Source organism: Drosophila montana, unplaced genomic scaffold (assembly GCF_035044405.1).
Source record: "Drosophila montana isolate Dmon_TW-CO22-7 unplaced genomic scaffold, ASM3504440v1 contig_3733_1, whole genome shotgun sequence".
Taxonomy (NCBI): Eukaryota; Metazoa; Arthropoda; class Insecta; order Diptera; family Drosophilidae; genus Drosophila; species Drosophila montana.
In genome coordinates this window covers 893,484-908,992 of record NW_026998620.1, presented here as the reverse complement: position 1 = coordinate 908,992, position 15,509 = coordinate 893,484, and the positions used below count along the sequence as shown (strand labels likewise).

The following is a 15,509-nucleotide window of genomic DNA, read 5'->3' as shown; positions in this document are numbered from 1 at the left end:
AATTGTTGAGTTTCATGTTAAAATTACATTAATTAATTAACACACACATTTAGTATTATGTACAAATTAACAAAACGCAAGAAAAGAAAAATAACTAAAAAAAAAGAAAAGAAAACGAAAAAACAAGTAGAAGACAGTAACAACTAACTAAAAGGTACAAACACGGACACACACACATATATGTTATAAAAAAAAAAAAAACGGAAACAACAACACGGGTGAGGTGGGGGAAGGGGGGCGAGGGGGGGGAGATAGGAAAAGTGTGAACTCATAGAGCGAATAGTAGTAGAAGTAGTAGAGTAGTAGTAGTACAAATAGTAGTAGGGTAAGTAGTTAAATAGTAGTAGGTTTTTAGGTTAGGTTAGAATGTAGTAAGAAGAAAGTACAACAAGTAATTGATAAATGAGACAATTATACTAGCGGTCACTAGCGGGCAGCCCATCCCAACATTTGATCATCATGTACAATATATGTATGCAAAATATATATACATAAATATATAAATTGCTACTATTTCGTTTTTTCATTTACAATTTTCTTTGGCTTGTGCCAAAAAGGCGCACAGCACGCGTAAATAATTGTTTTGGTTTTTTTTTTTTACAAAATTTAGCTGAAATCCTTTTCTTTTCTTTTTTTTTTCGACAAAACAAAGTGTGACAGAGAATAACTAAATTATGATTAATTGGATGTGGGAATGTATTTGCTATTGATTGATTATTATACAAAATGTGTTTAGATTATTTTTTTTTTAGTTGCCAAACAAAAAATGCAAAAGTTCTTGAAGCGACAAATGAAAATTGTATCTCAGGGAAATTTCGTTCGGGAACTGGGAAAACGGACAAACGTATAAAAATTGATTTGAATGATGAAGAAACCCGCGAGTCCTTGAATTGTTTTTATGATTTCCAAAAGCGGCACACACACACACACACACATGGGATGTAAAAATGAAATATTTACAACTAGCAGAAATTACCCGGCGTCGTCCGGGCCAGTCTTTTATATATACACAGAGCACACTGCTCTAATCGATCGAATCGGATAAACAGAAGTTAAATGTATTATATCATGCAATTGAACCCATTTCGGAAATCATATTCCAGCTTCGTTCTGTGCCGAAACATAAGACAATACAAAAATAAGCTTCACTCGCTCGTTTGAAGAATTGTACAAAAATTGAGGCGATGATTTCACTGAATGATGATTAATTTTTTTTGGTTAGCAGTGGATTAATATAAAACATTAACAATTATAATCATGTACAAAGAGTTATTTTTCCAAGAGTTATTATTAAGAATATTAAACAAAATCAATAAACAAACTAAACATTAATTGAACTAAACGAAAGACAACAAACAACAGTTCTTCAAATAATTAGGAATTATTCGAAATCAAAAGCGAATAGAATTGTTTATCAACAAACGAACAAACACAATAAATATTATTTTATCTGTACAAGAGATGGAGGAAGGAGTCTTTATTTACAGCGTGTGTTGTTGTTGTTGTTGTTGTTTTTTGTGTTTGTAATATCCTTAATTGATTTTCATTATAATACACAATTGATTTATGCGATTCTTCTGTACAATCCTTGACAAAAGCAAGGAAAAACATTCGCCAAGAACCAAAAACGAATACCACCACAAAAAAATCATCATAAAAAAACGAAGGGAGAAACGTAACGCAAAACAAATTAAGATGAATGAGGTTTATGGCACGACTTGCCTATATAAATATATATATATATATGTACATATTCACATATAAACAAAATTGACAACGTAACAGAGCGAAACGGAACCGAGTGACAACAAATTAATAGAATAGATAGGAGCTCCGCGAAATGACAACGACAAAAAAAAAACTGAATGAATGAGCACATAAAATATTGCATAAATAAATGAAATGAATTGAAATGAAATGAAATGGCCATGTGAAAATATATATAAACATATCTCTATATATATGTATATATATTCATGTACAACAGCGCCAACAATAACAACTTGGCTAACAAAACAGCGAGCAGGGTCGAGGGGGCGAGGGGGCGTGGCGCATAGGTGGGCAGGAGACACGCGAAATTGGTTGACACCCCGGGCGCAAACACGCGACTCGCAGCTCGCTTCCAGGCTACCCTAGGTAAATACGCTCTTCTCTTCTTCTTCTTCTATATATATATATATATATATATGGTATATGGTATGCGAAAACTGTACCAGCGCACGCAGCCGGAAAAGTGGGCGGGGTGGGGGGGCGGTTGCGGTTTGTGTGGGTCCCATGAAAATGCCAAAAAAACTATAAAAAATAAAATAAAATTGGCTGTTGTCCTGACCTGTGCGCGGCCAACAAATTACCCAGTCAACGTACCAAAAGCAGGTTGTGCCACACACACACTCACACACACACACACACACACACACACACTCACACACACACACACATACACACACCCACACACACACAGTCATATGCGTGCTGTTGTTGTGTTATAAAAGGCATGGTAAACATTTTTACAGACATTTGATTAAATTTAAATATTCTCGCACGAAAATTGGCTAAAGCTGCTTTGTTGGTCGGCAGTGCCCGGCTAGTAGATACCCTAGGCCTAGCGACAGTCAGACAGACAACGCAAACAAACTAACTAGAGTTGAAAATCAATATATCGATGTATTTGGTATTTGAGAACTATCGATGACTTTTTTTTGGAATCATCGATGTCTTCGATGTTTACCCAGCTCAAATGAATTGTATTGGAAATTTTACTTATATTTAGACAAAATAAGAAATTTGTTTTTTGCTATTATAACTAATTTCGTTTAATTTTTTTCATTTTTAAAAAATATCGATACTATCGATATTTGCGTAAAAGCAATCGAAAACATCGATAGTCTCAGGTATCGATATTTTTCAGCTCTTATTCTTATCTCCTTTTGCGCACACATACACACACACACACGCACATCTCTTAACCAGCCCCTCTCTATGAGATTTGCTCTCTTGATTAGCTTCGGTCTTCGTAGTCCGATCCTTATGAAATTTTCAGAACTTGCACATGGCATACCAAAATGAGTGTATACTAAAGCGCAAGGCTCTACAGTTAGGAATTTTCCTATTTAGGGGGCATTGGATGAGGTATTCAAGAAGTAATATAGTGTGGAATTGTTTGCATCTATCTCTTATAATCTTCGAGCTATGCCTTTGAGACCAGGTCACAAAATCGATTTGAAATTATGGAAATTATGAAAATGTGAGTAGTTATCAGACAATAAATATAAACTCATTCAACGTATAACAAACGGACAAGACTCGAAAGACTCAGCTCGTTGTCCAGGCCTGAATAGATGTCTTTTTTTCATGATATAACTATAAGACCCTCAGCACAAGTATAAAAAGTCGAAGGGACTGCGAACAAAGAATGCAGCAGCTGGAAAATAAAACAGAAAAAACTGAACAAGAGCGAAAAATTAACGCCACAAAAATTGGGATTGAAAAGAAAAGTGAACGAAATGCGAACGATGAGCGCAATAATACGCAAAAAAATACTCAGGTGGGTAGACACAGCCAGGTGAAGGGGGAGGGGTGAGGGTGAGGGGGGAGGGGGGGGTCAAGGGGCAGCCAGCGATGGCGCAGTTTTGCGCTTAATTATTTTAATTATTTTTTATGCTGCCAACATTTGTGCACTCGGCAGCTCGCTCGCCCTCTGAGAGCGAGCGTTGCATAGCAATTAAAATGTGGTCGACTCCTTCAGCCCCCCCCCCCCCCCCCCCTCAAACCCATCCCCCAGCCGTAGCAAGCCCTGCAGAATGTCCTTCATTGAATGCCCGCAGTGCCAGGCACTTGCTAGCCCGAGTGCTATCATGGAATTGGTATGCAAATAGTTAAAAATCCAGCTGCTACGCAAGATGCTGCTAAATGGGTCCAAAAAAAATGAAAACCAAAAATTAAAATAAAAAACATCAAAATAATTATGCAAGAAGCCAGGCAAACAGGACAGAGCAGCCGGAGGCGAAGGCTGAGGGGGGCTTGTGGCCTGAAGTAGTTTGTGGCCCTGAATCAGGTGTACCTAGAATCGAGTAAGTCAACTACAGCTAATGATAGATACACATTTAAACTCATCTAATTTAAAGCGAAGGGTATTTTGAGTTTCGGTCAGAAAATGTTAAAGAACATGTTAAAGATTTGTATATGCTTTCGATCAGTCGAGTCGAAAGACAGCTAAGTTTCTCTGACAGACTATTTCAATTCATTTTTCTTAGTTTTCAAGCTAGAGCTGCAATTTTGCATAAATTCTTCTACCTAGAACTAGGGGTAAAAACATTTGAATCGGTCTGATCGGATCTATATATAGAACTAGTTGCGAATTACAAGACTCTGTTACAAGTCTGTTAAGAGTCTGTTAAGTGTCTGTTAAAGTTTTGTGATTCTATTATTAAATAGTATTGCCAATTTCAATTACAATGTATATTCGCTTTCATTAATGCCAAAGATGAAACTGCTAGAATTGGTTGCGAATTACAAGAGTATGTTACAAGTCTGTTAAAAGTCTGTTATTCCATTATCAAATAGTATTCTGGTCACACCTGCCCTTGTTAACTGTCTTTACCATTTCAATTATAATGTTTATTCGCTTTTATTGAAGCTAAAGCAGAATCTGCTGGAACTGGTTGCGAATTACAAGACTCTGTTACAAGTCTGTTAAAAGTCCGTTATTCTATTATCAAATAGTATTCTGGTCACACCTGCCCTTGTTAACTGTGTTTACCATTTCAATTATAATGTTTATTCGCTTTTATTAATGCTAAAGCAGAATGTGCTGGAACTGGTTGCGAATTACTAGAGTCTGTTACAAGTCTGTTACACGTCTGTTATTCTATTATGACAAAGTATTCCTAATGCAACAGCATCTGGTCATACCTGACTTTGTTAACTGTGATTACCTTTTCAATTATAACGTATATTCGCTTTCATTAAAGCTAAAGCAGAATCTGCTAGAACTGGTTGCGAATTACACGACTCTGTTACAAGTCTGTCATACTATTATCAAATAGTATTCCAAATGCAACAGCACCTGTTCATACCTGCCTATTTTAACTGTGATTACCTTTTCAATTATAACGTATATTCGCTTTCATTAATGCCAAGCCCATGCATCCCGCTTGAAATGATATGTTAAGCACATTCACAACATCCTTTGATACCCGAAACTGTGTTTCATTAGAAAATAGCTGAACAACAAACCATTGGGATAAATGTAAGCAAGCGGGTGCCCAATTTCAATGGAGGGACAGGACATCGAGCTATGTATTTAAATGTGTATATACATTTATGTATAGCTCGCAAAATAATTGTTTGGCATTAGCTGTTAATCCTTTGGAAAGTTGTCGGTAATTGAAACAGTTGCCTGTTGTCCGGGTCCAGGTCCGGGTCCAATTAACCTTTGTCTTGGCCAGCTATGAAAATGTGGCTTAAATAAATTCAATTATTACGCATATCATGTACAGAAAATGCAATTTCAAGTGAGTTAAGTCGAGAGTCAGTTTGCAATCAGTTTTGAATATATTGTAAGCTGCTCTTTTAATCAAAATGCCACCCCAGGCAGAAGTGTGTGTGTGCGTGTGTGTGTGTGTGTGTGCGTGTGTTTATATTTGTGGGTATGACAGTCAGAACAAATAATGACATAAACCTAATAAAGCGATTGTTTTACGGACTGCTAATCAAAATAAACAACCGCCCCGCACCGCCCCGTCCTTTGCATTAAAAATGAGATCTAAAAAGTCTCGTTTAATATTTAAACAAAATCAAATCAAAAACGCAAGCTGAGAGCGAGACAGAAGACAGGCTGACAGACGTGTCAGTCAGGCAGTCAGCCAGTCAGTCCTAGTTGGTTACATTAAATTGGAGCACGGCCTCTGGAGGGAGGGGCTGTGGGCGGGAAGGGCCTGTGGGCGTGTGTCATGAGTTGGCGCTTTCAAATCGATTCACAAGACCGTAGTCGGAGCCGGAGCCGGAGTCGGGTCTGACACCGGGTCTCGGTCCTCTCGAGCTGTTGCTGCTTGTGGGGCGCCACTTAAACTAATTTGATTTCTATTGAGGCAAACAAATAATAAATAATGAATTTACATTTCTATGCGTGCCCGCAGCCAGGTCTAAGCCGAGCAAGGACCTTCTGACTAGCTCCTGCTCCTGCTCCTGCATTATCTGGCCGTGCGATACTTGTACGCAATTACGGAGTTAGCCTTACAATTAGTTGGCCATAATTGCATCGCAGCGCCAAGTGGGTGCCAGGGAGACAGGCTCTTGACTTGCTAGTAAGCGGATTACAGCAATTAACCACTAAAAGATATCAAAATGCGAAAACCTAAAAGCGGCTAGAGGGGGGCCAAGGGGTCGGAGCTGCATACTTTTGCACTATTTCTGCAGCACTCCAGACTGCACTCAAAAGGATTGGATAGCTAAAGCCATTCACACACACACACACACACACACACACACACAAATTTTGAATGGAGAGCACAGCTGACGAGGACTCGACTCAGGAGATACCCTGTAAGCCAGCTGCAATCAAAGCTGCACTTCAAATCGAAAAAAAAGATAAATAAAAACTGTTTTCATTGTTGTGGAAAACCAGGAAAATGAACCACAGGTGAACTAGTTCGAGCTGTGAACCGAATCGAGAAACCTGTCTTCATGAACCAAGGGCGAGGAACTGGTTCGAGCTGTGAACCGAACCGAGAAACCTGTCTTCATTGATGTGAAAAAATAGCTAAATGAACCACAGCTAAGGAACTAGTTCAAGCTGTGAACTGAACGGAAATAACTGTCTTAATTGATGTGGAAAATCAGCTACATGAACCAGGCGCGAAGAACTGATTCAAGCTGTGAACCGAACAGAAAAAACTGTCTTCACTTATGTGAAAAGCCAGGTAAATGAACCAGGAGCGAAGAACTGGTTCAAGCTGTGAACCGAACCAAAAAACCTGTCTTCATTGATGTGAAAAATTAGCTACAGGAACCAAGGGCGAAGAACTGGTTCAAGCTGTGAACCGAACCACTAAATTTTGACTAAAGATCAATCTCTAACTTCTAGAATAGTTAGTTAACAATATCAAAATAAATATAAACGGAGTTTATTTATTATTTTCAAGTACCTTTACCAGAAGCTACCCTTTTCAACCATTTAACTGAGTACAGGGTATCAGAAATAACAGCAAATGTACACGTCAAGTGTTTAATGCTCGTAGAAAGGGTTTTATTTTTATTTCGGGTTTTTCCATTTTAAAATTTAAGCTACAGTTTTTGCAGTTTTTGGCCGGACAATATATATATATCTATATGGACTTTACATATATGAAGAAGATCTGATTCGGGGTCTGGTTATGTTTCTGGTTACAGTATTCGGAGCATTGCGTGAAGACCCATAAATAAATCATGGAAAATGGAAAGAAACAAATGAAATGTGTAAGTCCGGAAAACGGGAAAACGGAAAACTCGCTGAACGTGCAAATAATTGTTGAACTTTAAAAGACAAACAAAACAACAAAAAAAGAGGGGGGAAAAACTGCTTTTAAAAGCGGAGCTTTAAATGGTTTTTCCATATATCGAATTTTGTATATGCTGTATGCAATAAATAAAATACATATTTATATACTCATACTTTCAGATGAGATGAACGAATGAAATTTACACTGAAAGAGAGCTGTGTGTGTGTGTGTGCGTGTGTGTTGGTGTGTTGGTGTGTGTGTGTGGGTGGTTGGGTGGATTGATTATAACTAGCTGAAAGTTGCAGGTGGAACCCGAGTTTTACGCATGGACAGCATAATAAATGTTACAAAAGGTGCCTCTGCGGCTGGATATAAATGAAAAGTCTATGGAAATTGGTTGCTGGGCATTTTCGTATTTGTATGAATTTAGATGAGTTTTTTTATTTACAAATGAGTCGAAGCGACGCGGCCCAACAAAATGCCATCTTTTTTTTTTTAGGGGGGGGTGGGGCGGGTTTACGTATAAAGCTCTATGTACGAGTAAATACAAAATATATGTTGAGAGATATTTGTTATTTGTATTAGTTAGAAGGTGCGTATGTAGTACAATAACTAGACAAATTGTAACGCGCAATTTTACAACAATTTCTGCATGTGACGGCCTTTAAAATATGGTACAAAAACAATTTTCAAATGCAAATTTCCAAAATCCAATCAGAAAACTTCGTTTTTTTTTTGCTGTGTGTGCAATTTGGTTTGTTAATATTATCTTTAGTGTTTCACGGTTTTCGTTTTATTTGATTTGCGAATATAAAACTGTACAAAGCACACCAAAATACAAACACACACACACGCACACAACAGAAAACAGAAAAAAACAAAATGTAAATTGTAGTTGGAGTATTCACAGTTAATTGCCTGCAAAGCTGTATAAAGTAGACTTGCGCTAGCTTTTCTACAACGAGATGAACTCTCCACTCTCTATGCAACCCAGGCCCTTAGTCGAGTTGCTGTAGACTTGCAAAGTTAGTGTTGGAAAATACACTTAGTACTGAGGCATTTTGTTACGAAAAATACCAAATCTCTACAATTGACAAATGTAAACAAATGAAATAAGAAGTGGAAAATACTGAACTCTACAAAAGGCCGTTCACATTGAAATCTGCGTAAAATCAAAGTGCAGCTTTGCTTTAAACTGTGAATACCCTGTATATTTTGTATATATTTGGAATGCTGAATCGAAAGCGATTTGTTTTGGGTGTCTGTTGTTGTTGTTGTTTTTGTTGTTGTTGCTGTTTAGTTATTGCTGTTGTTGTAGTTGGGGAGTTGTTTAAAAATATTGAAGTAAAGTAACAAAATATACATATCATATAAATATTGAATAGAGTTTTGCAAATATATATAGATATATGTATATGTAAATGTTTTGTTAAAAAATATATTCGGAACAAACAATTCAATTGTTTAAGAAAATGGTTTTTATATATATTTACACAATTTTATGTTTTCATTAGTTCTTGTTTTTGTTTGGTTTTTTTTTTTATATAATTATTTACAGTTAAAGTCGAACTGAAAGAAATGAAAACAAGAACCAAGCAAAAACTAAAAGGAAAACTTAAGATTCTTTTGTTAAACTAAAATTTGGTTATAGTTTTCTTAAATTCATTGCGGGCGATTTTTCGGATTTTCACTTTAAAGCTGACGTGTTTGATTTTCATTTCGTTAGTTTTTCTTTTTTTTCGTTTTCTTTTCGTTTCTTTTTTTTGTTAGGTTGTGTTGGGACGGGTTAATCTGCTAATCGCTAATACGTTCGAGAATCGCAACTAAGTAGCTTAATTGGATTGACACTAACGATTAAATAGTAGTTGAAATTGTAGATTGTATATCGCGTTTGGATAAATTGCAACGTGTGTATGTTGAGAGAAATATACAATTCGATTTTGGTTTTGGTTTATATATATATGTATATATATATATATATATTTATACAAATATATATCTATATTATTTTGTTTGCTTTTTAAGTGAGTTTAGAGAGACAGATAGAGAGAGGACCCTTGCCATAAACGGGGTGAATTATTATTATTATTTTTTTTTTTTTTTTTTAATATATATCATTTGGTATGCAGAGTATTTTTGTTGTTGTTGAGACTATTTACAAGTTTGGTTTGGTTTGGTTTGGTTTCATAAATTTTTATTTATTTTTTTTTTTTTTCAAAATAACTTAAAAAGTTGCTTTAGTTAAAGAATAAATTAAAGAAATATACCAAAATTATTGAATAAATTATAAATAAACAACGTAAAAAACTCAACTTTACTTTACAAAATACTAAAAAGAAAAAAAAAGGTAGAGAATCCTTCAAGTTTATGTGTTCTTTTTTCTTCTTCTTCTTGTTGTTTTTGTCAGCCTTTCGAATGCAAAAAAAAACTTTTGTATTTTTGTTTTGTGACCAAAACAAAACGAAAATGGGATCAAAATTAAGAGTTAAAGTATAAGAGCTAAGGAATGCGATTAAATTAATAATGATATATGTTAGTTATGTTGGATCGAGAATCGAAATGTTAAGAGGTGGATAAAAAAAAAATAGAACTGGTATTTTGAGATAGCGAGTTAAGAGAGAATAGAGTTTTTGTATTTGGTTTTCTTTTGCTTAAGTTTAGAATAATAAAAAAGTATAAAGTTAATGCTTACAATCATTCATATCGTCATTGGATCTCATTATGTACTGATCCGATGATGATAGTCTTGAATGCCCGTTGTTCGTATTGGGATGAGCTCCCCCCCTATGATCACTTTGTTTAATAGAGCTACGCATCGCCAGTGCAGATGGATTCGACTGATGCATATACATACTATCACCTTCGCACTCACTTTCTTTATACTGGAGCACATTCTTATGCTTCTCATAGATAACCAGGCAACGATGACATCCTTTCCTAAAAAAAGTTTTTGGTTGCAACGAGAAGTTTTTGTATTGTGTTTGTTTTCTTACGATTGTAGTTATATGTTATATATAAGTTTGTTTTGTTTTGTTTTGTTTTGTGTTTTGTTTCGTTTCGTTTCGGTTTTGTTTCTCTTTTATCTTTTGTCTTTTATCTGGACTGTTTTTTTTCATTTTTTTTTTTTTTTTTTTTGGTGTTGGACTGTAAAGTGTTGTGTTGGCAAAAGTTTTCGCAGTCGACACTTGAATGTAAAAACAAAATGCGTTTAGTATACTTAAATCAAGGCTTCTTAACTTTAATTTTGTTTGCAATTCATGTTTGTTCGATATTTTTATATTTATATGAATGAAATGTTTTTAGTGCGAAACGCAGCAGGAAACATCCGGCTACATTCAAAACCCAATGATTTATCGCCAAAATTGAGTTTTCTTTTTTTTTGATTCCCCAAAACAAGCTGAATTGACATGTAGAGCTGTTAAACTATCGATTGTTAGAGAGTCGATATGTTCGATAGTTTCGATAGAAGAAAAGTCGATAGTATCGCGGCTTTTAAATCGCAAAAATAGGGATATGCTTCATTTAATCCACATCAAAACATTTAAATCAAAAGGAAGTGGGAGGATCATGAAAAGTAATGTGTCTACATTATTTTCTCTCCAATCAAAAGTGTAGAGAAGGACAATTAAACGATTTATCGATAGTGCAATCGATAGTTTAGCTGCTCTACACGTAGCACAGTCTTCTATGTAAGTATGTGTACCAAAAAATGGATGCTGTTTGGTTATATTCGGTGTATGTAAAAAAGCGAACCCAGTTCGATGTGGGCTACTTTTCAATTGGAAGCTAGATATTTCGTTATATTGTTGAAAACAGAAAATGATTATACAAAACGAACTGAAAGGACGTACACTTAATAACTGAATAAGATTAACAAAAATATATGTTGTTGAAAAGTGATGTTAAACAATTGGTTAAAAATTGTAATTGAACATTTTTCAAAATCAAAATAGATGTTTTTGGTTGTTTTTTTATTCTTTTTCAGAGGTTAGGCAAAATGTGGGGGGCTTTTGTTAGTTTCCTAGTTGGTAAATGGCACATACGATCATATGTAGTACGATACGTAAACTTTGTTAGGTTTATTCAATATGTTACGATAAATATTAATGAGATGAAAATAATTGGAGTACACGACAAAAATACTTACAAAAAAATGGAGTAAAAATGTTCGTTTATATGTTAAAAGAATTTCCAAAAAAAAAGACAAACAGATGTCAATTGATTAACATCTAATTGGTTTTGTCTTTTTTTTGTCAAAAAGCTTTAAAGAGTTGAATTTAAACAAAAATTTCGACACATTTCAGCTACAACCAAAAATTTGCAAGACTTTGTTGCTTAGTAAGATTTTTTAGAAATATATTTATGTAATATTATATGTAATTGGAAACATGGCAAAACACAAAATCCAAAAATCATGAGAATATAGCAGCCCATAATTATAGCTTTTTTTTTTTTTTTAGTTTGTTCTCTTTTATAAAAAACATTCAAAACAAAAAGGTTTTTGAATTATCGTACAAAAAGCAAAGTTCTTAAGTTTAGTACTACAACACAAAAAAAAAAAAACTAGATGCAGAGCAGAGTTTAGGTGCCTGTCGGCACCTTTGAACCTATAAAAATAGTTTTCAAATTTAGTTTAACTTTAGAGCATTTACAAGTACACAAAAAAAAAGACGTATGTATATATATATATATTATTGGGTAGATTGGCTAGTTCAGAGAGTTTCGGTACTTGGCTGGGCCTGTTGTCGAACATTGAAATCAACTCTCACACAGAGACAGGAGCAGTTCGGGGCAGTAGGGGAAGGGGAAGGTAGGGACAAACTCGTTTCATAGGCAAAGTTAAGAGCAGATGTCTGACAAGAGCGTCGACGACAGGTTTTCAGCCTAGTATCTAACTATGTCTCCGTGTCTCTCGATGTCAATGCCTCTGTGTGTGAGAGAGCAACTGGCGCTCAGTTGTTGGCCAATGTTGCAGCGTTTTTTTAAGTTCTCACTTAATGGGGTTACTGCTACACTCAGAGAAAAGGGGATGCACTTAATTGTGCTGCAAGTGGCTAAGAATTCTTTCTTTAAAACTCAATTATACTTTATTTATTTGCTTGTTAAACAAAAAATGTCTAAGAAGGGAAGCTTGGCTTATGCTCAACATACTTGAAACAAGTTATTTCTTACTTGAAATAAGTCTAAAAAGTTGTCAAGAGAAGACATAAAGTTAAAATAAGTGTGCGCCTTTCTTTATTTCATTAATAGGAAAAGTCTTAAATTAAGCAGCACATACTTATTATAAGAACTTGCATGCTTGATTTTAGAAACTTGAATATGCACTTTATTATTTATTGGGGCTTGGTTTAAGCTCAAAATACTTGAAACAAGTTATTTCATACTTGAAATAAGTCTAAAAAGTTGTCAAGAGACGTACATAAAGTAGAATTAAGTGGCGTATGGACTTTATTTGCGTGCTCAACACAAAATTACCAAGAATTAAAGCTTGGTTTAAGCGCCAAATACTGAAAACGAGAAATTTCCTAAGTCCTATGCTCAAAATACTTGAAACAAGTCATTTTATGCTTGAAATAAGTCTGAAAACTTATGAAAAGAAATACATAAAGTAAAATTGTTTGTGCACCTTTCTTGGTTTCATTAAATGCTTGTGTTGCATTAATAAGAAAAGTCTTAATTTAAGCAGCAAATACTTATTACAAGAACTTGCATGCTTGAAAAAATCCTAGAACTTTTTCAACTATAGAACTTTCGAAATTCAGTACTTTAGTTTAAAAAAAAGATGATTTGTCAATTTTGGAGATTTAAATATTTACTTTATTGTGTTTTCTCTGAGTGTACTGCTACTGCTGCTGCTCCTACTGCTACTGTTGCTGCCCTAGCGACTGTTTGGGCTTGAGTCTTACCTTGGTCTGCCGTTCAACAGCCGACAAAACGAAACTTTATTCAATTATAGCCACTTGGCGCACACTCAAAAGTCAAATGGTTCAAAATGTACCGAAAAAAAAAAACGTAACATAACCTACAAACAGGAAACACAAAAAAGGGGGAAGCTGCGACGATGAGTACAAGTACAAGTACAAGTACTTTTGACGCCTGTTCTGTTTTATCTGCTACTTCATCTTCTGCTTCTGCTTCTGCTTCTTCATCTTCTATCTTCATCTTTTTTAATATCTCCTTTAACTGCTTCTTGAACATCTTCATCATGTTGCTTGACTTTTCTTTCTTTTCTGTTCTTCAATCTATTTGCCAGCCAATGTTGAGACGCGTATTTCGAGTGGAGATGTTAGCATATTTTTATCAGAGACTGTATTGATTGGTACTTACTCATCGACTATCAGATATTTGTTACCATCTGAGGCCGCACACCTGCCGCGGTAGCTGAACTGTGAGCCCTTGATGTGTATGGATTGCTGATAGCCCGATAGGAACCAGGAGCCCTCCCAGCGTGCCGGAAACGTGCAATTTGTGGGCGCTGCAAAGGCGAAAAATACATTTATTAATAAACAAAAACGCAAACAGGCAGGCAGGCAAATAAATTATTAATATACATTTTAATAGCCAAATAAGTGAGCTATATTTGAATTACACAACAATTGCGAGTGTGTGAATGTGTGTGTTTGTGTGTTTGTGTTGGGTGTGAGTAGCAGCATGTGACCTCAATTGTGGTTCATTGTTCATTTAACGACACCAGCAACAAGAAGAGGAAGATGCTGCAGCATAAAAGAGCAGCTCCCCAAAATGTTTCAATAATAATCAAGTCAGAGAGTTCCAGTCGAACGAAACTGAATGCAAAATACCCTAATTACAGTGTTATATAAAGAGCTAAAATCAGTGTTGGAAAAGAGCCTTTTAAGTCGAGAGCCCAAATGTTCCAAAATAAATCAAGTCAGAGGGTTCTAGTCGAACGAAGCCGAATGCGAAATATGGTAAGCACAGTGTTATATAAAGATCTAAAAGCAGTGTTGGAAAGGAGACTTTAAGTGAGTTACGAACTCGTAGAACTGTCGCTCTGATCAACTGAGAGAAATAAACATGTACTGAAATCAGGCACAATTTTGAAGCCAAAAATAATTCATAGTTAATGTGAGGATATTCAAGAACTACATTTATATACTCTAAATTGTATGAGAATTTTAAACATTGTGTTTCTCTTAGTGTAAAAATGTATTTGAGATTATTGAAGTCGACGAAAAAGTTTTGATTCACTTCGAAATATCTTTAATTAGCTACATGGAAAATTAACGCATTTTAGATCTTAGACTTTGGGAGATACTACTAACACCAATATTTCTGGGATTTCCTAGAATCGTTGTGGGCGGGGCTACAAGACTTTAATACCTTAATTGACTCGAGTATGTACTCGACTATAACCAAAGTTTGTGGTCTCTACCTTCAAACTGAAACGCATATACTCTCCCGTCACTTTGGGTACAGGGTATATCCACAATCTACATTATTGTACCTAACCATTGTTCACTTTCTTCGTTTGCTCTTCTAATTGTATTGTCAATTTTTATGCCAAGATTTGTGGCTTTTTAATTTATAAATTGTTTCAATTATTATTATTATGATTGTATTTAAGTGCGTGCGCATAAGTGTCAGCTTGTAAGTGCCCAAGTGTGTGTGTGTCGATGTGTGTGTGAGTGTGTGTGTGGCTCTAAGAGACCAAAAATTTACGACCCTCCGCTGGCGCAGGCTCGCATAAATAAGTTGAACAAGCAGCAAAACCAGAAAACGGCTCGTAATAATAATAATGTCGCACACAGACACACACACATACAGAAAAACTACCGAAATGGCAATTGTGAATATTAAAAAAAGAGTATAAAGAGAGAGCATTGGGCATGGCTGGCAAGCCAAGGCAAAGAAAACGAACCGTTAGCTAAAGGCATGCCGCACACACAAACACACACAAACACAAACACACACAAACACAAACGCACACAGCGGCAGCTAAAAGGGGCTGAGCGAAAACAATAAGTATAACCAATGCAATACATATATACATACAAGCGCACACACACACAC

At 35.5% G+C, this 15,509-nt stretch overlaps 1 protein-coding gene across 2 annotated transcripts in view; it reads right to left on the bottom strand.

Moving 5' to 3' along the window:
* The window catches only part of aus (argus), a 42,520-nt gene that overhangs the window by 9,193 nt on the left and 17,818 nt on the right, over nucleotides 1-15,509 (bottom strand). The window contains exons 3-4 of one of the 2 annotated variants that reach the window (XM_064693303.1): nucleotides 13,806-13,953; nucleotides 10,171-10,415 (exon numbers count right to left, since the gene is read on the bottom strand). In XM_064693303.1, the coding sequence (XP_064549373.1) occupies nucleotides 10,171-10,415; nucleotides 13,806-13,953 (393 nt within the window). The remainder of the gene's footprint in view (nucleotides 1-10,170; nucleotides 10,416-13,805; nucleotides 13,954-15,509) is intronic. The other variant, XM_064693304.1, reaches the window with a different exon arrangement.